The 24,626-nt window shown below is 43.8% G+C and overlaps 1 protein-coding gene across 6 annotated transcripts in view; it reads right to left on the bottom strand.

The window, feature by feature from the left end:
- Positions 1-20,847, bottom strand: part of CLCC1 (chloride channel CLIC like 1) — a 31,778-nt gene extending 10,931 nt beyond the window's left edge. For 2 of the 6 annotated variants that reach the window (XR_010138014.1, XM_009247001.3), the window contains exons 1-6: positions 20,709-20,796; positions 7,211-7,340; positions 6,721-6,822; positions 4,517-4,624; positions 746-967; positions 386-526 (exon numbers count right to left, since the gene is read on the bottom strand). Coding sequence is in view for 4 of the 6 variants with exons in the window: in XM_009247001.3 (XP_009245276.2) it covers positions 386-526; positions 746-967; positions 4,517-4,624; positions 6,721-6,822; positions 7,211-7,339 (702 nt within the window). In the remaining 2 variants the exon portion in view is untranslated. Of the gene's footprint in view, positions 1-385; positions 527-745; positions 968-4,243; positions 4,444-4,516; positions 4,625-6,720; positions 6,823-7,210; positions 7,351-19,666; positions 19,828-20,708 lie in introns of those variants that run through there. The other 4 variants (XM_054530397.1, XR_002914668.3, XM_009246998.4 and 1 more) reach the window with 4 other exon arrangements.
- Between the last annotated feature and the right edge of the window lie 3,779 nt (positions 20,848-24,626).

Raw genomic sequence — 24,626 nt, 5'->3', positions numbered from 1 at the left:
AGTAGAGACAGGGTTTCACCATGTTGGCCAGGCTAGTCTTGACCTCCTGACCAAGTGATCTGCCCACCTCAGCCTCCCAAAGTGCTGGGATTACAGGCATTAGCCACCATACCCAACCCACCTGGCTTTATTCTGACTTAGATGCCGAAATGTTAACAGTAACTGGGTTATGAAAATTAGGACTGAACTTTTTTACCCACTAACTGGTCAAGGAATCAAAAAACAGTCAGCTAAGAATTGTCCATTTAATTCCTCTCCAGCGTGGGCCACCTCGAATCACTGCCTCCAACACACATCCAAGGCAAGATTGCTCTCAATGGATTAGAGTCTTCTTTCATTGTGAATAAATGTGTTAAAATTGTAATACCCTCCATCCATGTAATACCTTATATAAATACATCCAATTCCATCCCAAACTGAACAGAAAGCTGATGATTAAAACACGTCTCAACTGAGTGTACCAACGTACATATGTCCACAGCTCGGTAGCCACTAAAACCACGATGCAGAGCAGACAAAGTAGTACCTTAAAACAGAGAGAAGCAGAAATCAGCCACCAAAAACACTCAGGGCAGCTAAAAAGAACTGGACTCAAAGCACAAAATCATTTCTACCATTTTGTGGCTTGTTCATCAATACGGTATGAGTGACCTAGTATAGGTTCTTAACATAATTATGGTGGAGTTTGGAAAGTATTTTAAAAAGGAAACTTAATGACGTTGCCCTTGCCCTCATCCCATCTTACCATTAACACATTATATGGATCCACTCCAAAGGAATCTTCGAATCGCCACTTCCATGTTTCAAAATCATGAAACTTAAAATTAATTAAAATATCACTTAGTGCATCATCCAAGGCACCTGGTTTCCAGTCTTCTCCATTGAGAAACTTCTGTATTTCTAACAAAGTTTCTCTTTTAAGGATAATCTCAGCATCATAATGCATATCGCCTTTGTTTTCATCAGGCTAAATTAAATTGACCAAAAAACAAACAATAGAAAAAGAATTTGATTACTACTTGGTGAACCATTTTAAGACAAAAGCCCATTTGGAACTAAATATTAGTTTGCAGTATTTCATATGTATAAGAATAATAGCCTGGGCGAGGCAGCTCACACCTATAATCCTAGTGCTTTGACAGGCCAAGGTGGGAGGACAGCTTGAAGCCAGGACTTCAAGACCAGCCTGGGCAACAAAGCGAGACCCCATCTCTACAGAAAATTCTAACAACTAGCTGTGTGCAGTGGTGTGCACCTGGCTCCTGCCTACTCAGCAGGCTGAGGCAAAGAATTGTCTGTGCCCGGGATTCAAGGCTGCAGTAAGCTATGAGCACACCACTGCACTCCAGCATAGGAGACAGAGTAAGACCCTGTCTCTAAAAAAAAAAAATAATATCCACCTGTCTTCACAGGCCAACATGAAAACCAAAGATAATACATGTGAAAAACATTTAAAAATTCTAGAACTCTACGCAAAAAAGATACTGTAAATTTCACTAAAATACAGTTGATTCTTGCTATTCGCAGTGGTTATCTTTTTTTTTTTTTTGAGACGGAGTCTCGCTCTGTCACCCAGGCTGGCGTGCAGTGGCGCAATCTCGGCTCACTGCAAGCTCCGCCTCCTGGGTTCACGTCATTCTCCTGCCTCAGCCTCCCGTGTAGCTGGGACTACAGGTTCCTGCCACTACGCCTGGCTAATTTTTTCTATTTTTAGTAGAGACGGGGTTTCACCACATTAGCCAGGACGGTCTCGATCTCCTGGCCTCGTGATCTGCCCGCCATGGCCTCCAAAAGTGCTGGGATTACAGGCATGAGCCACTGCGCCTGGCCTCACAGTAGTTATCTTCTATAAAGTCACCTCAAACACCAATTAGCAAGTACTGAACCATTACTCCTATAATAAATATAGGGTTTGGTTCGTGCAAACCTGTCATAACATTTTTATCAATTGATCAGTACATAACCTTGTTTTATGTGTGTTTCTGTACATTCCTGTTTATGGACACCTTATTTAATATACATATCGTTCATTCACTAACATTGAACACATGGACAACTGTCCTATACCTTACGCTTGACTGAAGCCTACCTAATACACACCTTTTCCTTTTCTCTGTAAGTACATCATGGCCTTCTTGCACTTAGAAACACTAGACCTCAGCTCAGCACTACATCAGAGGGCCATTTTAAACAACGAAATCATGCTGTTTAATGATTGGTCTCAAAATAAAAAAAAAAAAAAAAAAACCCTCTCCCCTCAAAAAAGCATGAAAAAATATACCACTAAATAGACCACAAAAAAAGACACTTGTTTGCAGTAAGAGCTGAAACAAGAAAACAGTTTTGATTGCCTTGTTCCATCTCAGCTGGGAATGCCTGCAACAGGCAACCCAAATTTTTTACCACTCTTCACAGTGTCCCAGAGTAACCACAAAACACCTCAATTATTGACTTTGGGGTTACACAGACTTAATGAGGTCAATTCATAAATACAGAATCTATGAAGAATGAGGATCAACTGTGCATCTTCATTTTATGATTCACTGCATGACTTTTCATTTCCAGACAGTTTTCAGATAGCCTAAAATCTGTATTAGTGCAAACAAGAAAAACAAGAAGGATCTCAAAAGAGCAACAAAATAATGGGTTTCCATAAAATACATATTTATAACTACCTTTTTTAGTGTGAGTTCAGCTTAGCAAAATCACTGTAAACAAATTTTGCATTAATTAGCCAGTTGATACAAATAAAATTCCTTTTTCTTTTATAAACAGTAAATACAAGGTGGGACATGGTGGCTCACACCTGTAATCTCAGCACTTTGGGAGGCCGAGGCGGTCAGATCACTTGAGGTCAGGAGTTTGAGACCAGCCTGGCCAACATGGTGAAATCCTGTCTCTACTGAAAACACAAAAATATTAGCTGGACATGCCCGGGCGCGGTGGCTCATGCCTATAATCCCAGCACTTTTGGGAGGCCGAGACGGGCGGATCACAAGGTCAGGAGATCGAGACCATCCTGGCTAACACAGTGAAACCCCGTCTCTACTGAAAATACAAAAAATTAGCCGGGCATGGTGGTGGGCGCCTGTAGTCCCAGCTACTTGGGAGGCTGAGGCAGGAGAATGGTGTAAACCCAGGAGGCGGAGCTTGCAGTGAGCCGAGACTGCGCCACTGCACTCCAACATGGGCGACAGAGCGAGACTCCGTCTCAAAAAAAAAAAAAATCAGAAACTAAATATTTTCCAGCATTTCCATCTTAAGTATTTTTGGTTCCATCTGTTTCCTTATCTAGGTTCTGTTCCACCCTGTACATAGCTGTAAGACTCAAATTACAGACTGTACGTATGAGAACGCATCTGCTTCTACAATTCCAGAATAAGGTGGCATTGTTATTCATCTAACACTCCTTTTTCTTTTGGTCACTTCTTACTGTACCAGGAAGATGGAGTATATGGCAAGTTCTGCCAGCCGACACTGTGCTGATGCAAGGGCCTTTCATTTTCAGGGATCTGCCTGTGACCACTTCTGGTAGGTGGGGCTAATGGCCAGATCAAGACCAAAGGCTGGTCTCTGACTCTCTAAATCAATTCTGGTGGCACACACAATAGGAAAAAAAAAGTCTATGAGCTTTTAAATGAGCTTTCTAAATGTTATAAGTTATTAAATTTAAGTTTTCTTGATGTTTTCACTTTGGTAAGTGAATTAAAACTAAATTAATGCATTAAGTCTGGGAAGTTTTCACTTCCCAAAGTGAAAACAGTGACTTCTTAAAAACAGAAATTTTGGCCGGGCACAGTGGCTCCCACCTGTAACCCCAGCACTTTGGGAGGCCAAGGCAAGCAGATCACCTGAGGTCAGGAGTTTAAGACAGCTTGGACAACATGGCAAAACCCCATCTCTACTAAAAATACAAAAATTAGCTGGGCATGGTGGCAGGTGCCTGTAATCCAGCTACTCGGGAGGCTGAATCAGGGAGAATTGCTGGAACCCGGGAGGCAGAGGTTGTAGTGAGCCAAGATTGCACCACGGCACTCCAGCCTGGACAACAGAGCGAGACTCTGTCTCAAAAAAAAAAAGGACATTTTAACAATAATTATGAACAATATGTCTATAAAGCAGCACTCACCACAGTAAACAACAAGGACAAAAACTACATAAAACACATTTTTCTTTTTCTCAGCATATATTGAGAGAAAACAAGGAGTAGGATCAGGACAGAATTATCACCCCACCTCCTCACCTCCATTAACTGGTGGAGCAGTGCACAGAGCTGAGTAAGTAAATCCATACAAACTAGAGGAGAAAGAGCGGTCTGCACTGCTCATCTTCCACCAGACCACTGCAAAGCAGTATAGTAGTGCCTTTAATCCTGAATGAATAGCTGCTGGTTAAAGAGTCAGTCAGGTGGTCTCTGTTAAAAAGCATCATGATGCTTTCACTTCTTCCTATTATTTGAAATTAATAAATAAAAATATATACTATATGGATTAGTATCACACCATCAAATACTCACAAGTCCAAGCTTTCCAGCTTCAATTAAAATCTTATTTAAGTATCTCCTAAAAACAGGATTGCTTTGACTTTCATAGTCTTCCCTCTTTTTCTTTTCACACTCATCAATCTGCAACCATAAAATCAATTCAACATTAGTTAGAGTCAACGTATAATATAAGGGTTAAGTTTCTAGCCTAGTGCTGCCATCGGAATCGAGGTAAGGAGCTAGTTGTTTTGATCAAGCTTGCATTTATCAGCTATAACACATTACAGTGCAGAGCTGGCCTGCTTCCCCATGTTATCTTTGCAAAGGGCAAGTAGGCAACAAATAAGGAGCACAGATCCCGTACTTAGCCCTAACCTGGCAGTTTTTCTGCTGACTTTCAGCAACTTTAAAGCTAAAGTCCAGGAGGCAGAGATCCACAAGCAGAGCATCTGGACCAATCTGCCCCTTTCTACTTCCAAAGCAACAATTTAACAAGAGAAAGAAGGAAGGAAGGGCAGCAGGGAAGAGCAGAATAAATACACAGAGAGAGACAAAGGGACAGAGAAACAGACAAGATGAAGCCAGAAGATGAAATGAAGGACACAACAGAATATTTCTTCAATGTGCATATGACTTTTGGCCTTTTATTAATGTTTTAATTAGCAATTAATCATCCCATGCTGTATGGAATGCTCAGGAAGGCAGGAACTGCAGCTTCTACAGGGTACCATCCACATTGCAACCCTTCAGCACACAATTCTACACTGAAGCAGACTTCCTATGAACTTAGCTCTGCCACCAGCAACCCAGCAGGCAAGTCGCTGAGGGTAGTGGATAGCTTTCAAACACTAACATAACTTTGTGATCATCAACTTGCATTTTTTAACTGAGTGTGGACCATGAGTCGAGCACTGAAATGCACGTCAGTGGATAAACATGACAATAATTGAGCAGCACACAGACTTAAAATAAGGACACTGAGCAGAGAAGGACATAGAAGGACACAGCAATTTCCTTTGCCCTCAGGCAAGGTTTGTAAAACCAGTTTATTTTCTAAACCTTAAAGAAACAACTTAGGGAAAAAAAAAAATTCAAGATTCCATTTTACTAATCATGTTCCTTACAATGTTTAAACCAGTCGCAATGGAATAAAAAAATTCTGCAAAAAGGTATTTCTGCATTTTTGCTATGCAATCAAACTTTCGTATAGCTCACTATACAGTAATAATACACAAAATGAAGCAATTTTTTTCCTTTTCTTTTCTTGTGGCTTCCTCAAGTCATGGGAGTGAAGCAAATTTTATCCAAGCACGTCTTCTCAAGCACTCAGGTGACATAATATTTGCATTTAATAAGAATCACAAGCAGGTGGGTATAGATCTTATTGGGCTATATCTGGATCTCAATTAACAAACTCTCCGAGTCTCTCAAGCTGGGACTCATTCACTCTAGCTCTTCCCTATCCCTTATCCCCACTACTTCCCTAAGCCATCAACATTTGCCTATTCTACCTCATAAAAGTTTAATATCTGCCTCTTATCTTCAACCCATCACTGCCTCATTTCAGACCTTCAGCATTGCTGGACCTCTGCAGCTTCCACTGATCTCATTGACATCCCCCTTCTCCATTCCAGGCCTTCCTCCTTACCTCCACACTGCTACCAGTTCACCCTACCTAAGCAGCCAACTGAGGGTGGCTCCCACAGCAAATAACGACTACATTCACATCCTTTGACTTATTTATTTTTGTGTAAACTCTTCTTCAGCTACATTTTTTAAGAGGATTGGATAAATGAAGGAATGAATAGCTATTACACACTAAATTATGATAATCCTTCTTAAGAGTAACTCTTATGCTTATAAGCTGGTAATAGACACATTTCTTCATTTGCCACATTTGTTGAGAGTTTACTATGCCTCAGCCCTGCGACAGGTGATAGAGAATTAAGATGAATGAAACAAATTCCTTGCACCAAGAAGTTTGCAGTCTGGTAAAGAAATACTTAACAACACAGAGATGTCAATGTTATTACAGGAAAACACAAGGTACTATTAGAAAAACCAAGGCTAGAATAACTAATGAGAAACCAAGGTTAGAGTATCCAAAGAAAAATTTGACATATAAAAATCATACGGTACACGGAAACACTAGAAATACAAGTTTATCAGCAGAGACAAGAATATAGAGCGATTGAACATAATATAAAAATATAAAATTTATGAATAAAAAAACTAACCTTATAAGTTAAAGAATCAAGTTTGTGATAACATTCTGATATTTCATCAGCATATGACAAGTCAGGACTGACATCCTTTTCCCCTGAAATACCATATTTTGCCTAAAAGAGAGTATAGAAACATTTTATTTCTTTATAGTTTAGTTACAAAAATAGCCTTTGGTTAATGAAGACTAAGATTCTGACTTCATCATTTCTATGACTCTGCATGTTATATTCTGAAATTGTACTGAACCACAAAAAAAGTTTCAAATGTACACACTAAGAACTAAAATCATATTATTTTGCTACTTCAAGGGCTTTACATTCAAATTCAATACCAGGTATGTTTGAAATAATTTTAGATTAACAGTGTCAGGAAAATATTCTGCATAACTGCTAATCATGGATCCATGACCCTCATAGCTCTGTGCAAAACAACAGAGCTAGACTATTTCCATCATGGGACTGATAAGGTCTCACACACACATGCACGAATTTTTTTTAATACCTGAGATTTTCTCATTGTTCCTGAAGCAGCGTCATAGTTAAGCATGTCTGTGGGGTCAATCCAGTCATCATCATGAGCATAACCAGCTACCAGCAACAGACATTCACAAAGGAGCAAAGAACACAGCATCCTGTATAAGGCTAAAACAATTTTTAATATATATAATGAAACAGAATTATTTTTAAAATAAATTGGGTTTTGGGTTTATTATTATTATTATTATTATTATTATTATTATTATTATTTTTAGAGACAGGGTCTTGCTCTGTTGCCCAGGCTGGAGTACAGTGATACAATCATAGCTCAGTGCATCCTCCAATTCCTGGGCTCAAGAGCTCCTCCTGGCTAGCTGGGACTACAGGCGTGTGCCACCACACCTGGATAATTTTTTTTTTAATTAGTAGAGACAGGGTCTCACTATGTTATCCAGGCTGGTCTCAAACTCCTGGCCTCAACTGATCCTCCCACCCTGGCCTCCCAAAGTGCTAGGATTATAGGCATGAGCCATTGCACCCAGCCAGATTGTTTTGTAATGAAAACTACTTCCTTCTAGAGTTAACACTTTCTGAACAGTAAGGAAGAAGGTACCCAAAATAAAAATAAATTGGTGTTCATATATAAAAAACATGCATATATGCATAATATGCTCATTGATATAAGAAAACAGGTATTTTTCCATGTGGCCCAGCAATTCCATTCCTAGGTATATACCCAAAAGAAATGAAAATATATGTCCACACAAAAACTTACACATGAATGTTTAGAGCCACATTTTTCGTCATAGCCAAAAGGTGGGAAAAACCCAAATTTCCATCAACGGGGCCAAGTGTGGTGGCTGACACATGTAATCCCAGCACTTTGGGTAGGTGGATCACTTGAGCTCAGGAGTTCAAGACCAGGCTAGGTAATGAAAAAAATAACCAAAAAATTAGCCAGGCGTGGTAGCGCAAGCCAGTGATCCCAGCCCCTTAGGAGGCTGAGGCAGGTGGATCACTTGAGCCTGGGAGGCAGAGGTTGCAGTGAGCCAAGATCACACCACTGCACCCCAACCTGGGTGACAGAGTGGGACCCCCATCACAGAAAAAACAACAAACAAATTTCCATTAACTGATAAATAAAACGTGGTATAGCCATGCAATGGAATATTATTGAGCCATAAAGACGGATGAAGTACTGACACCATGCTATAACACAGTTGAACCCTGAAAATGCTACATTATATGAAAAAAAACAGATATGAAAGACCACACATTATATGAGTACATATGTATGAAATGTCCAGAATAGGCAAATCTATTAAGACAGAAAGTAGATTAACAGGTGGTTAAGGCTGAAGGTTTGGGAGTATAGTAGCTAAAGGGTACAGGGTTTCCTTTTGAGGTAATGAAAAATGTTCTAAAATTATGATAATGGTTGCAAATACATGCAAATATACCCAAAACCGTTGAATTGTATACTTTTTTTTTTTTTTGAGACACAGTCTCTCCCTCTGTTGCCCAGGCCGGAATGCAGTGGCACAATACCAGCTTACTGCAGCCTCAACCTCCCAGACTCAAGTGATCTGCCTACCTCAGCCTCCTGAGTAGCTGGGACTACAAGCTTACACCACCACACCTGGCTAATTTTTAAAAATTAATTAACTTTTTTGTAGAGATAGGGTCTCACTATATTGCCCAGGCTGGTCTCAAACTCCTAGGCTCAAGCTATCCTCCCCACCTCGGCCTCCCAAAGTGCTGAGATTACAGGCATGAGCCACTGCACCTGGTGGAACTCGACAATTTAAATGGGTGGATTATATAGTATGTGATTTATAGCTCAATAAAGTCAATTTAAAAACAGGCATTTTAATAAACTTCCCCCCTATTTTTTCGGGTTTTTTTTTTTTTTGAGACAGAGTTTTGCTCTTGTTGCCCAGGCTAGAGTGCAATGGCGCAATCTCGGCTCACTGCAATCCCTGCCTCCCAGGTTCAAGCGATTCTCCTTCCTCAGCTTCCCAAGTGGCTGGGATTATAGGCATGTGCCACCATACTTGGCTAATTTTGTATTTTTAGTAGAGATGGGATTTCTCCATGTTGGTCAGGCTGGTCTCGAACTCCTGACCTCCACCCCGCCTTGGCCTCCCAAAGTACTGGGATTACAGGCGTGAGCCACAGCGCTTGGCCCCCTCTGTTTTTTTTTAACAAATGAGAAATAAGAAAAGTGGGAAACTACCAGGTGCAGTGCCTCACGCCTGTAATCCCAGCACTCTGGGAGGCCAAGCTGGGCGGATCACTTGAGGCCAGGAGTTCGAGAGCAGCCTGGCCAACAAGTTGAAACCCCATCTCTACTAAAAATACAAAAACTCAGCCAGGCATGGTGGTGTGTGCCTGTAATCCCAGCTACTCAGAAGGCTGAAGTGGGAGAATCGCTTGAACCCAGGAGGCAGAGGTTGCAGTGAGCTGAGGTCGCACCACTACACTCCAGGCTTGGGTGACAGAGTGAGACTCCGCCTTTAAAAAAAAAAAAAAAAGAAAGGTGGGAATTTACGATTCAAATGCAGTGACTAAACTTCAAAACCATTCAGAGAAAATAACCTGCCTTACCTAAGCCCCTGCATAAACAGTCAAATAATTTAAACACTTAATAACTCCTCTATGTAGCTATTTATTTAAAATTAAATAAAATTTAAAATTCAGTTCCTTATTCCCCCTAGCTACATTTCAAGAACTCAATAGTCACATATGGGTAGTGGCTACCATATTGGACAGGGTGGATACAGAACATTTGAACATTTTTATCATCGAAGAAAGTTCTGTTGGGCAGCCTATCTTATACCTACTACATATAAGAATCAGGCAAGAGAACCCCAAGATGACAAAGCCCTGGGCCCTGCCCATAAACAGCTTACAGTCTAGTTGTACAATAAAAATCACTCTAGGCTAAATTAAATACTCCTGTTCCCCATGTGCCCTGTATATTCCTCTGGCATTGGAAGCAATGAAATTAGCCATTTATCGGTCTGTCTCTTCCATTAGCACAATGGCTCTCAACCTTGGCTCCATATTAGAATCACCTGAGGAGCTTCTAAAACTCCCAATGTTTCGGCCATATCCCAAAACCATTAAATCAGAATCTCTGGGATTAGGACCCAGGCACTGGGATTTTTTTAAGCTCCCCAAGCGATTCTAATCTGTAGCCAAGATAGAAAACCACTGTTAATGTGAACTTCTCTAGGGAAAGGTAATATCTTACCTAAATCTGAAGTCACCTTCCCACTAGCCTCTCTATCTTGTCCCTCCATCTCCCCAACCTCAACACCCAGCCCAGTGGTTGGCACGTGAAAGACATTCAGTAAATGTTTGTTAAGCAGCAAATGCAAATAAAGCCATAGCAAGGACTCAAGGATTTTAGAGGTTCAAAGGATAAAGAAAGCACATCTGGCCGGGCACAGTAGCGCACGCCTGTGATCCCAGCACTTCGGGAGGCCGAGGCGGGCGGATCACCTGAGGTCAGGAGTTCGAGACCAGCCTGACCAACATGGAGAAACCCCATCTCTACTAAAAATACAAAATTAGCTGGGTGTGGTGGTGCATGCCTGTAATCCCAGCTACTCGGGAGGCTGAGGCAGGAGAATAACTCGAACCTGGGAAGCAGAAGTTGCAGTGAGCCAAGATCACGCCATTGCACTCCAGCCTAGGCAACCAGAGTGAAACTCCGACTCAAAAAAAAAAAAAAAAAAGAAAGAAAGCACATCCGACTGGAGAAACTAGAAAGTGGAAAGACTGCACAAGAATGGGAATCCGAGGTATGGGTAACATCTTAAGTGCTCAAGATGGGAGAGGCAGAGGGCAAAGTGTATGCTTCAGCAATTGCAATTGCAAGGATGGATACGGTGAGAGGTAGAGGTGGGTGGGTGGTGACGACACTGCTGAGGAAAAAAGCTTACGACTAACTCCCAGCACTTTGGGAGGCCGAGGCAGGCAGATCATGAGGTCAGGAGATCGAGACCATCCTGGCTAACATGGTGAAACCCAGTCACTAATAGAACCACAACAACAACAAAAATTAGCCAGGCATGGTGGCACACACCTGTAAATCCCAGCTACTTGGGAGGCTGAGGCAGGAGAATTGCTTGAACCTGGGTGGGGGACAGAAGCTGCAGTGAGCCGAGATCGTGCCATTTCACTCCAGCCTAAGTGAAAGAGTAAAACTCGGTCTAAAACAACAACAACAACAACAACAACTAGCACTAAGCGCACAGGAGGAGGAAAACCTGGATTCATTATCCAACAAAGAGGCTGAAGCAGAAAAAGGATGTGGGACTTGACCTAAAAGAGTGGTGGCAACAAAACCAGAAAGAACACACGTGGCACACTCTGAAGATCAATTCTACAGACCTTGGCCTACCAGCAACAAAAATAGTGATGTTAATTTTAAAAAGAAATTCATAATGAGAATATGGTTGTGGAAGGAGTTCAGCATTCATTTGTTCAACATTTACCAAATACCTACTGTATACTGGGGTGTGTGTGTGTGTGTGTGTGTGTGTGTCGGAGTTTCGCTCTTGTCACCCAGGCTGGAGTGCAATGGCGCGATCTTGGCTCACTGCAACCTCTGCCTCGTGTGTGTGTGTGTGTGTGTGTGTGTGTGTGTGTGTGTGTGTGTGTGTGTGTGTGTGTGTGTGTGTGTGTGTGTGTGTGTGTGTGTGTGTGTGTGTGTGTGTGTGTGTGTGTGTCGGAGTTTCGCTCTTGTCACCCAGGCTGGAGTGCAATGGCGCGATCTTGGCTCACTGCAAACTCTGCCTCCTGGGTTCAAAAACTCTCCTGCCTAAGCCTCCCAAGTAGCTGGGATTACAGGCATGTGTCACCATACCCAGCTAATTTTTTGTATTTTTAGTAGAGAAGGGATTTCTCCATGTTGGTCAGGGATTTCTCCATGTTGGTCAGGGATTTCTCCATGTTGGTCTTGAACTCCTGACCTCAGGTGATCCACCCGCCTCAGCCTCCCAAAGTGCTGCAGTTACAGGCATGAGCCACCGTGCTGGGCACTGTCTTAAGTGACAGGGATACCAGGAATCTACACAGACAAAGGTCTTCTTCAGGAAGCTTACATTCTAGGGGGGAAGGACAGTAAGTTGGCAAAAAACAAAAACAAAAACATGTAACTCAAGATAGTGATAAATCCTAAGAAGACAAAGCAAGACAGTGGTACATATGGATTAGGCGATGCTGGGTATTTCAGGGTAGGCCCCTAAGATCTAAGACAGTCACAAATGCTTTTGTCACTCTCCCCACAGAAAGATGGAGTGTATTTCCCCCTCTCCTGAATCTAGGCTGGTCCTGTGACTACTGAACCAAAATCCTTTGGTTGAAGTGGGGCTACAATGGTTCTAGGCCTAGGCTTCAAGAGGGTCACCTGCTTCTACTTCACTTTGGAACATGTGATGGTTAATTTTAAGTGTCAACTTGACTGAACTAAGGAATACCTAGAGAACTGCAAAGCATTCCTTCTGATGTGTCTGAAGGAGTTTCCAGGGAAGACTGGTTTGTGAGTCAGTTGACTGAGTGTGGAAGATCCACCCTCTGTAGGGGCGAGCACCAGTCAGTCAGCTGGGGACCCTAATAGAACAAAAAAGAGAAAAGGAATATCTTTTCTCTCCTGGAGCAGGGACACTCTTCTTCTCCTGTCACTGGACATCAGAACTCCAGGTTCTCCAGGCTTTGGACTCCCAGACTTATACCAACAGCCCCTAGGTTCTCAGGCCTTCAGCCTCAGACTGAAAATTACACCATAAGCTTCCCTGGTTTTAAGGTTTTCACACCTGGACTGAGCCAGGCTACTGGCCTTCCAGGGTCTCCAGCTTGTAGACAGCCTATCATGGTACTTCTCGGTACCCATAATCATGTGAGCTAATTCCCCTAATGAATCCCCTCTCATCCATCCATCCTCCCACCTTCATTGGTTCTGTCTCTCTGGAGAATCCTAAGACAGAACATATTTTGTGGGAACACACCCCTCTTGGAAACCAGCTGCCACCTTGTAAGAAGGCCAAGTCACACGAAGAGGTGCAGGGGCACACTGAGCTCCCAGCCTGCAGCCAATGTCAATGGCCAGCCATGTGGGTGAGCCATCTTGGTGGTTCCAGTCCAACCTCTGGTGACTGACTTGGTGACCCAGCCAACATCATGTAGAATAAAAGAACTATCCAGCTGAGCCCAATCATACCCCATAAAACCACAACATCACCAGCAGTAATAAAAGTGTTGTTTAAAGCCATTACACACTTTGCCAGGCACGGTGGCTCACACCTGTAATCCCAGCACTTGGGAGGCTGAGGCAGGCGGACCACAAGGTCAGGAGATCGAGACCATCCTGGCTAACACAGTGAAACCCCGTCTCTACTAAAAATACAAAAAATTAGCCGGGCATGGTGGCACGCGCCTGTAGTCCCAGCTACTCGGGAGGCTGAGGCAGAAGAATCGCTTGAACCTGGGAGGCGGAAGTTGCAGTGAGCCAAGATCGCGCCACTGCACTCCAGCCTGGGTGACAGAGCGAGACTCCGTCTCAAAAAAAAAAAAAAAAAGGCATTACACTTTAGAGTGGTTTGTTACATGCAAGTAGATAACCACAAGAACATTTAAGGAGAAAAATAAGATAATCTTAGGAAGATTTGGAGAACATCCAGAGAGAAGACACAGCAAGTATAGAGGCCCTGAGTGGAGAAGAAGCTGAAGCAGTCAAGGAACAGAAAGGAGGCCAGAACAGCTGGGTCTTGGGAATGAGCTGGGAGGCAGGGAGGTGGGGAGGGAGGGAGTGGTAAACCACAGTAAAGAGTGTGGTTTTCACTCTACGTGTAACAGGAAGCCACTTGAGGCTTTTAAATAGGGGCGTGATAGAATCTGGTTTACATTCTAAAAGAAATTACTATGGGTACTATGTAGAGATTAGAATGGAAGATTATCAGGAGGTTAGGAGGATCTGTAGTCATCCAGTTCAGAGATGAAGGTGACATGAGCTAAAGACAGCAGCAAAGGTGACGACAAATGGTCAGATTTTAAAAATCTGTAGGTAGACCCTACTGCATCTGGCAAAATGACCAGCTAATAGGTCACTAGGCATATTTCTTCTTCCTTCTGGACAAATGATGACTGTATGTCTCAGCCTCTCTGTGAAGTATGGCCACGTAATAGTTAAGTTCCAGCCAATGCAACGGGTAGAAGGGATACGCACCACATCCAAGTCTGGCCCATGAAAACCTCCCAGCTGCCCTCTCCCAACCAGGGAATGCCCAGGACACTGAGCCCTGGAGGAGGGCAGCCAAACTATGCAGGCGCCTGGGGCCCTAAATGACCACCTGGAAGGCCACTAAGTGGGAATATAGCTTTTCACTTTCATGTGAGCAAAAATCAATCTCCTTTATGGCATATCCTGAAATATAGGGGTTTATTTCTTATAACATCTCTTGCTACTCTAATACAGAAATACACTATAGAAATTGCTGAAAATTTGGATGTAGGTAAGGACAAGTGAAGATTTGGGACGATTTCTATGTTTGTGGCCAGGGCAACTGGGAGAAGGGAAAAGACTGAGGAAGACTGCAAGTTCTGAAAGATCAAGAGTTTTGTTTGGATGTAGTAAATCTGAGGTGTCCACTGATGTCCAAGTAGAGATTGTAAATATGCAGGATGAAGCTAAGGAGAGCAGTGGGACTGCATTTGAGAACCATCAGGATGTAGATAGGGTTTAAAAGAGATGATCTGGGTAAGATCACCAGAAGATCTATTATGAGGACAAAAGACTGGGCAAGCCAACATTCGGGGATCAGAAAGAAAAGGAGGAACCAGCAAGAGATACTTCTAGTGAGTGCTATCAGGCAGGAAGAAAACCAAGAGAGGCTGGAATTCCAGAAGCCAAGTGAAGAAAGGAGAGAACAGACAAATATGTTGAATGCTGCTAAGAGGTCAGGCGGTCAGAGGGCAGCAAACTGACCCCTGGATTTGGTACAGCAGCTTTAACAGAGAAAGCGTAGCGGGAATGGTTAAAGGAATCATTCAGGTAAAGGTTTTGGATCAAGGTGACACAGTAACTCTACAGTGGTACCCCCATCTATGGTTTTGCTTTCTGAGGTTTCAGTTACCCACAGTCAACTGCAGTCTGAAAATATTAAATGGAAAATTCCAGAAGTAAACAGTTCCTAAGTTTTCAATTATGCGCAGCTCTGGGTAGTGTGAGGAACTCTCTTGCTGTCCTGTTCCATCGCACCTGGGACAATGTCCACACTGTAGATGTCACACTCCAGTCACTTAGTATCCATCTGGGTTGTCAAATCGACTGCTGTGGTATCTCAGTGTGTGTGTTCAAGGAAATCTATACTTAATAATGGCCCTAAAGCACAGGATTAACGATGCTGGCAATTCAGATATGTCAAAGAGAAGCCATGTGAAAGTTCTCAACTTAATAAAGGGCTGGCGTGGTGGCTCATGCCTGTAATCCCAGCACTTTGGGAGGCCAAGCAGGCGGATCACTTGAGCCCAGGAGTTCAAGACCAGCGTGGCCAACATGGCAAAACCCCGTCTCTACTAAAAATACAAAAATTAGCCAGGCATGGTGGTGAGCACCTGTAGTCCCGGCTACTCAGGAGGCTGAGGCAGGAGACTTGCTTAAACCCAGGAGGCGGAGGTTGTAGTGAGCCAAGATTACACCACTGCACTCTAGCCAGGGCGACAGAGTGAGTGAGACTCCATCTCAAAAAATAAATAGGCCAGGCACAGTGGCTCATGCCTATAATCCCAGCACTTTGGGAGGCCGAGGTGGGCGGATCACCTGAGATCGGGAGTTCGAGATCAGCCTGACCAACATGGAGAAATCCCATCTCTACAAAAAAATACAAAATTAGCCGAGCACGTGATGGCACATGCCTGTAATCCCAGCTACTCGGAAGGCTGAGGCAGGAGAATCACTTGAACCCAGGAGGCGGAGGTTGAGGTGAGCCGAGATGGCGCCATTGCACTCTAGCTTGGGCAACAACAGTGAAACACCATCTCAAAATAAATAAATAAATAAATATATGAAAATTAGCCGGGTATGGTGGCACACACTTGTAATGCCAGCTACTTGAAAGGCTGAGACACAAAAATCGCTTGAGCCTGGCAGATGGAGGTTGCAGAGAGCTGAGAACACACCACTGTACTCCAGCCTGGGTGACAGAGTGAGAATCCAACTCAAAAGAAAAAAAAAATTAAAGAAAAAAAGCTCATATGATGAGGTTGCTAAGATCTATGTTAAGAACAAAACTTGTATCCATGAAATTGTACAGGAGGAGAAAGAAATTCATGCTAGTTTTGCTGTCGCACCTCAAGTGAAAAAATTCCAGCCACAGTACATAACTTATTATTGTGTATTGTTATAATTTTTCTACTTTATTAGTTATTGCTGTTAATCTCTTACTGTGCCTAACTGATAAATTAAACTTTAGCAGAGGAGTAGATGTATAGGAAATAACATAGAATGTATACAAGGTTCAGTACTATCTGAAGTTTCAGGCATCTACTAGGATCTCAGAATGTATCCCCCAAGGGTAAAGGGGGGACTCTCTACTCCAACACACTTCCCCAACTCCTACTTCTGGCCAAGATGGGGTAACAGCGACCAGATTTACCCTCCTGCCTGAACAATCAAAGCTCTGCACAAAGTATACAGAACAATAGTTTCTGGCCGGTTGTGGCGACTCACGCCTGTAATCCCAGCACTTTGGGAAGCCAAGGCAGAAGGATCACTTGAGCCCAGGAGTTTGACACCAGCCTGGGCAACTTAGGGAGATTACCATCTCTACAAAACTTAAAACAAAATTTAGCTGGGTGTGGTGGCACACGTCTATATTCCCAGCTACTTGGAGAGGCTGAGGTGGGAGGATCACTTGAGCCGGAGAGGTTGAAGCTGCATTGAGCCGTGATCACGCCACTGCTCTCCACCATGGGTGACAGAGCAAGACCCTGACTCAATTAAAAAACAAACAAACAAACAAAAAACACTAAAATCGCTGTTATGCTCTGGAGATACTTAGAAATACTGAATAACTGGGAAGAAATTAAGAGTTCAACTAAGGAAGAAAGCCATGGAAGAAGCAAATACCAGAGAGGAGAGTGAAGGCTAATCAGGGCAATAGAAGGCAAGCCAAAAAATGCAATGGGCAAAAACCAAGGAGGGACTTAATTTCAAGAAAGTAGTATCAAGCATATTCAATACTTCAGAGAAGGCCGGCTGCGGTGGCTCACGCCTGTAATCCCAGCACTTTGGGAGGCCGAGGCGGGCAGATCATGAGGTCAGGAGATCGAGTCCATCCTGGCTAACACAGTGAAACCCCGTCTCTACTAAAAAATACAAAAAAAATTAGCCGGGCGTGATGGCAGGTGCCTGTAGTCCCAGCTACTCGGGAGGCTGAGGCAGGAGAATGGCGTGAACCCGGGAGGCGGAGCTTGCAGTGAGCCGAGTTCACGCCACTGCACTCCAGCCTGGGCAACAGAGCGAGACTCCGTCTCAAAAAAAAAAAAAAAAAAAACACTTCAGAGAAGTGGAGAGGAATAAAGTCTGGAAAAAAAGCCATTGGATTGGTTAATTAGTTGGCCATTTATGACCTTTCAGAGAATGACAGTGAGAAGCCTAATTCTCTAAGTGGTTAAGAAGTAGGTGACAAAGGGAGTGTGTAAACTGGAGAGAGGCTCCAAGATGGGAGTGCATGAAATTAAGATTACGGGAAGGGTTCTTCAGAGGCAATGAGGTTATACACTCCATAAATAGAAATGAATGAAGAGGGATAAAGACAAAATTTCTAAAGTAAAGAGAAACTGACAGATTTCATATTATAATATGATATCAAGTGGACAGAGAAATTACTAAGAGTAATTTGCATTTCTAACACTGTATGTGAGGAAGTTAAGATGGGGGAAATGGAGATTTGGAGGGGTAAAAAAGTACTACAGAAGGCATTATAAAAGGGAAGTGAATGAAAAGCCTGTCAAGCAGATGAGATTTTTTTTTCTTTTTTATAGAGACAGGGTCTTGCTATGTTGCCCAGGCTGGTCCCTAACTCCTGAGCTCAAAGGATCCCCCCACACCCCGCCTTGTCTTCCCAAAGTGCTGGGATTACAGGTGAGCCACCGTGCCAGCCAGGCAGTTGAGTTTTGACTGTGACATCCACAAAGTCATACTATTGGCAACTATGTTACTTTCTACAGTAATGACCAAGCAGTTCCATAGATTTCTCCAGGGATAGAGATTAGCAATGCAGAAATGATGGAAGACAGGAGGGTAAGACAGAATAGGAGAATCAGCTAGAAATTCAAGCCCTCCTGCCAGATCCCCATGGTCACTGATTGAAGGCTGGAACTCCTTGAGAAATCCTAAAACGAATCTCACACTTCCTCCAAACAAAGCTGCACCTAAACCTGCTGAAGAGCTTGTTAAAAAAAAAAACAAACGATTCTGATTCAGTAAATCTGAGGTGGGTCTGAGATTCTCCACTTCTAACAAGCTCCTGGTGATGCCGCAGACCACACTTTTGAGTAGCAAAGTGTTAATCAAAAGTAACCATCCTAGCTAGTTTCGTTTAATGGTGGCACCTATGTCATTCTAGTACTTGTCAGGGGACACTACTCTTTCTCTCTCCCGCAGTCCCTACTATTTTTACCATTTCTCTCCTGTCTCAGGCTTCGGTACTAATAACTTTTAAATTATAATATATATAATAGCAGCTAAAGGCCGGGCACGGTGGCTCATGCTTGTAATCCCAGCACCTTGGGAGGTCAAGGCGGGCGCATCACCTGAGGTTGGGAGCTCCAGCCCAGCCTGACCACCATGGAGAAACCCTGTCTCTACTAAAAACACAAAAGTAGCAGGGAGTGGTGGCGCATGCCTGTAATCCCAGCTACTCGGGAGGCTGGGGCAGGAGAATCGCTTGAACCCAGAGAGTGCAGGTTGCGGTGAGCGGAGATCGCGCCATTGCACTCCAGCCTGGGCAACAAGAGCAAAACTCCGTCTAAAAAAAAAAGTAGCTAATATTTTGTTACTATGTGCTAAGCACTGCTACACTAATTTAATCCTCCCAAAACTACTGGAAGTAGTACTCTTATCTTCACTCATCTTCATTTTACAGATCACACAAAGTAACTTGCCTAAGACCACTAGGCTAGTAAAACCCAGACTGGCTCTACCTAAACTGCCTCTCCAGGGCAAAAGTACTAATGGCTCTCAGGGGCTTCTCTGAGAGGATACGGTCTTACAGTGGAGAGGACCTGTTGGAACGACATCTCTACAGAGCGGGAAATAGGGAGAGTAGTTTATAGTAGCTACTAGACTGGAGAACTACCAGGAAACACAGATCGTCGTGCAGACGGCCAGGCAGTGAGTAAAAATGGGCACAAAAGAAAAAGTCTTTGGTTTCAACGAATGCACATGAGTAATGGGAAAGGTAAGACTAACCTGGATTAGTAGAGTCAAACCCTGTATTAGGCTAGAAGTACCAGGGCATAAGTCGGGAGGCTGCAACTTAGTTCGTGTGTTTATGCAGTTTCTTGGAACCATGGCTCTCAAACTTGTGAATTTGCATTTTTAACAATTTCCCAGATGACGATAAAGCTAGTCTGGGAAGAACACTTCATAATCACTATTATAAATAAAACCTGAATTGTTTTTCACCACCCAGTTATAAACCTACAGCTTATGGTGTGGCTAACTTTTTACACTCAAATCAGATTTGGAGCCAGGCGCGATGGCTCACGCCTGTAATCCCAGCACTTTGTGAGGCCAAGATGGGAAGATCCTTTGAGCCCAGGAGTTAGAGACAAGCCTGGACAACACAGGGAGACCCCTTCTCTACAAATAAAATTTACAAATTAGCCGGGCGTGGTGGCGCGCACCTGTGGTCCCATCTACTCAGGTGGCTGAGGCAGGAGAATCGCTGGAACCCGGAAGGCGGAGGTTGCAGTGAGCAGAGATAGCGCCACCGCACTCCAGCCTGGGTGACACAGCAATACTCCGTCTCAAAAAAAAAAAATCCAATTTGGAGGTTGTTTTGTGTCCGTTTTTGTTGTTGTTGTTAACTGTGTTAATTCACAGATTTGAAATTTTAGAAAATTAACTACAACTAAATCCGACCTATTCTGCTGACAGCATTTATTCAAATTATGCTTAAAGTTTTCAGAGATAACCAAAGCCAACAGACTTCAACGTGCGCCCGGGTCTCGCTTTGCCCTCGCTGTGCCTTCTCCGTAGGCCGCTCTCTGGGCCGAGCACCTCCCCAGAATGCGCGCAACCGCGGCGGACAGGCAGCCGCCGGCGCGGGAGCTGAGGGAGGAGCCCGGGGCACCCACAGGCCAGAGCGGACGCAGCGCAGCCAGCACGGTCCCCGCCCCAGGTCGCGCCTGCGGCCTCTCCAGCGTCCGCGCCGCGAGTCCGCGGGACCCGCCAGGGCGTAACGCCCCGCCCCACACGCCGCACAACACACCCAACTGCACGGACTCACGTCTCGGATCCCCTGCCTGCCTCTCGAGGAAGACACCTGCCCAGGCCGGCCGCAGAAGAGGTCGCACAGCTTGCCGCCGCTCAGCGTTTCAGCGCGCTTCCTGAGCCTCGTCATCGAATTGCTCGGCTGACGGCTGCGTGTCCCTTCCCCGTTGCGGGCCGCTGATTGGCCTCGTTGATTGGGCGGGGCTAGTAGCGGGACCGGCCTCTGCGCGCGGGTTATTTTCGCCGCGGATTTTCTTTTACAGGAACTCTTTCTGCGAAGGAAATCTCGCCTGGAACTCAAATATATACAACGGATAGGAAACATATTTTCTTACTATTAATATATTTGATAAGTTTGAATGTGTAACATTCGCCATGAAACACAAACATGATTTTTTTTTTTTTTGAGGCAGAGTCTCACAGTGTTGCCCAGGCTGGAGTGCAGTGGCGCAATCTCGGCTCACTGCAACCTCTGCCTCCCGGGTTCAAGCAATTCTCCTCTCTCAGCCTCCCGAGCAGCTGGGACTACAAGCGCGCACCATCATATCCAGCTAATTTGTATTTTTAGCAGAGACAGGGTTTCACCATGTTGGCTAGGCTGGTCTCGAACTCCTGACCTCAGGTGATCCGCCCGCCTCGGCCTCCCAAAATGCTGGGATTACAGGTATAAGCCACCGCGCCTGGCCACAAGCATAATTTTTTAAAGGGAGGATCACGAATGACAAATGTAGTTCTACTCAGGGCAGGACAAGTGAAAGGTCTGCACACTGTAGGGCAGTTGGAAATAGTTTTGTCTTTAACTGCTGGCCTTGCAATCTCGGGAAACCGTGAAGATGGTAAAATTTACCATCTTAACCATTTTTAAAGGTACAATTCAGTGGTATTAGATACATTCACATTGTTATGCAACCATTACCACCATCCATCTCCAGCACTCATCTTGCAAAACTGAAACTCTGTACCCAGTAAGTGGTAACTCCTCATTCTTCCCCTCCCTCTTTCCCAGCAACTACCATTATTCTTTCTGTCTTTTATGAATTTGACTACCCTAGGTATTTCATATAAAGACTCATACAGCATTTGTCTTTTTGTAAGTGATTTCACTTACCATAATGTCCTCAAGTTTCACCCATGTGGTAACGTGTCAGAATTTCTTTTAAGGCTGAATAATATTCCATTTTATGTATATACCAGTTCATTCAGTCATCTGTTAATGGATAACAGGTTGTTTCCACTTCTGGCTACCGTGAAATAATACTGTAAACATGGATATACAAATATCTGTTTTTTAACCCTTTTGGGTATACATACAGATGTTCAAATATCTGTTGCTTTCAACTCCTGAGTATATATACAGAAGTGGAATTGCTGGATTATGTAGTAATTCTATTTTTAATTTTTTGAGGAACTGCCGTACTCTTTTTTTTTTTTTGAGATGGAATTTCACTCTTGTTGCCCAGGCTGGAGTGCAGTAGTATGATCTCGGCTCACCACAACCTCTGCCTCCCGGGTTCAAGCGTCTCCTGCCTCAGCCTCTTGAGTAGCTGTGACTACAGGCGTGTGCCACCATGCCTGGCTAATTTTTGTATTTTTAGTAGAGATGGGGTTTCACTATGTTGACCAGGCTGGTCTCGAACTCCTGACCTCGTGATCCACCCGCCTCGACCTCCCAAAGTGCTGGGATTACACGCATGAGCCACTGCGCCCAGCGGAACTGCCATTCTCTTTTCCATAGTGGCTGCAACATTTTACATTCCTTCCAAGAGTGCACAAGAGTTCCAATTTCCCCACATTTCCGCTGACATCTTTTTATTTTTGTATAGTGGCCATCTTAATAGGTGTATCTCATTGTGGTCTTGATATGCCTTTTGCTAATGACCAGTGATGTTGAGCATCTTTTCATGTGCTTATTGGCCATGCCATTTGTATATGTTTGTTGGAGAAATGTCTATTCAAGTACTTTACCTGTTTGTTTTGTTTTGTTTTGTTAAGAGGCAGGGACTCGCTTTGTCACCCAGGCTGAAGTGCAGTGTCATGATCATGGCCCACTGCAGCCTTGAACTCCTGGCTTTGCCCATTTTTTAATGGGTTTTTGTTGTGTTTTGGTTCCCTATATATTCTGGATATTAACCACCTTATCAGATAGGATTTGCAAATATCTTCTCCCACTTTTTCTTTTCTTTTCTTTTTTTTTAGAGACAGGGTCTCCCTGTATTGCCCAGGCTGGTGTCAAACTCCTGGGTTCAAGTGATCCTCCTGCCACAGCCTTCCAAAGTGGTGGGATTACAGGCATGAGCCACCATGCCCGGCCCCATCTTCTCCCTCTTAGTGGGTTGCCTTTTCACTCTTTTGTGTCCTTTGGCTTCTTACTATAAAACAAAAATAAAATTCTAAGCCCCCCAACCAACTGAATAGACCCATCCTCTCAGCCAAGGGCATTCTAAAGTAAACCTGAGGCCAGTTGCGGTGGCTCATGCCTGTAATCTCAGCCCTTTGGGAGGCCAAGGCAGGTGAATCACTTAAGGGCAGGAGTTCAAGACCAGCCTGGCCAATATGGTGAAACCCTGTCTCTAGTAAAATCACAAAAACCAGCCAGGCATAGCAGTGGGCCCGTAATGCCAGCTACTTGGGAGGCTGAGGCAGGAGAATCGCTTGAACCTGGGAGGTGGGTGTTGCAGTGAGCTGAGATCATGCCATTGCACTCCAGCCTGGGTGACAAAGCAAGACTCTGTCTCAGGAAAAAAAACAAAACAAAAACAAAAACCAGAGACCTTAACACTGACACACTTTGTAGCAGTAAGATACCAATGTGACAGCAGGTCCATCCCCCAACCCCTACCTCTGAGTTGTCCCATCTTTCTGGACTGAACCAATGTACATTTAACATGTATTGATTGATGTCTTATGCTCCCCAAAATGTATATAAAACCATGCTGTAGCCCAGACACCTTGGGCACATCTTCTCAGGATCTCCTGAGGCTGTGTCATGGGCCATGGTCACTTACATTTGGCTCAGAATAAATCTCTTCAAATATTTTACAGAGTTTGACTCCGTCGACATTACAATTTTGGAAAAGTAAACATTTTAAAAATAAAATTTGGGGGCAGATGTGGTGTCTCATGCCTGTAATGCTAGCATTTTGGGTGACCAAGATGGGAGGATTGTTAAGAGGCCAGGAGTTTGAGACCAGCCTAGGCAACATAGTGAGGCACCCATCTCTATAAAAAAAATTAGCCCCACATTGTGGCATGTGCGTGTAGTCCTAGCTACTCGGGAGGCTGAGTGAGGCAGGAGGATCATTTGAGCACAGGAGTTCTAGGCTATAGTGAGCAAGACTTTGTCAATATAACACAATGCAATAAAAAAATTAAACATTTTAAAAATAGAAATAATCTCTCAACTTGAGGCAAAACACACACACACACAAATAAAATTGGAACAGACCTCTAAAAGTCCTCCCTGGGAATAATTAAGAACCTCTGCACTACCCATCCACCCCAATTCCCCGTCCTTGCACTGCCAAATGAGATGGACCCCAAGAGTATAGATACTTCAGTCCTCTCATTTTCTCTTTTATGTGAACCTCAAAGAACCTAGTCACCCCATGCAGAAGACATGTGGAGACAAACAAAAAAGGACATATGTAACCAGCTATTTATTGAAGCAAATATAACAATTTCTGGTGCTTATTATTTTGAGAGGGAGTCTTGCTCTGTCGCCCAGGCTGGAGTGCAGTGGCACAATCTTGACTCACTGCAACCTCCACCTCCCGCATTCAAGCGATTCTCTGGCCTCAGCCTCTCGAGTAACTGAGATTACAGGTACACGCCACCACACCCAGCTAATTTTTTTTTTTTTTTTTTTTGAGTAGAGACAGGGTTGCACCATTGTTGACTAAAAGAGTCAAACTCTGTAAAATATTTGAAGAGATTT

This window comes from Pongo abelii, chromosome 1 (assembly GCF_028885655.2).
Source record: "Pongo abelii isolate AG06213 chromosome 1, NHGRI_mPonAbe1-v2.0_pri, whole genome shotgun sequence".
Classification (NCBI taxonomy): Eukaryota; Metazoa; Chordata; class Mammalia; order Primates; family Hominidae; genus Pongo; species Pongo abelii.
Note: the sequence above shows the minus strand (reverse complement) of the source record. Positions and strands in the feature narration are given on the sequence as shown.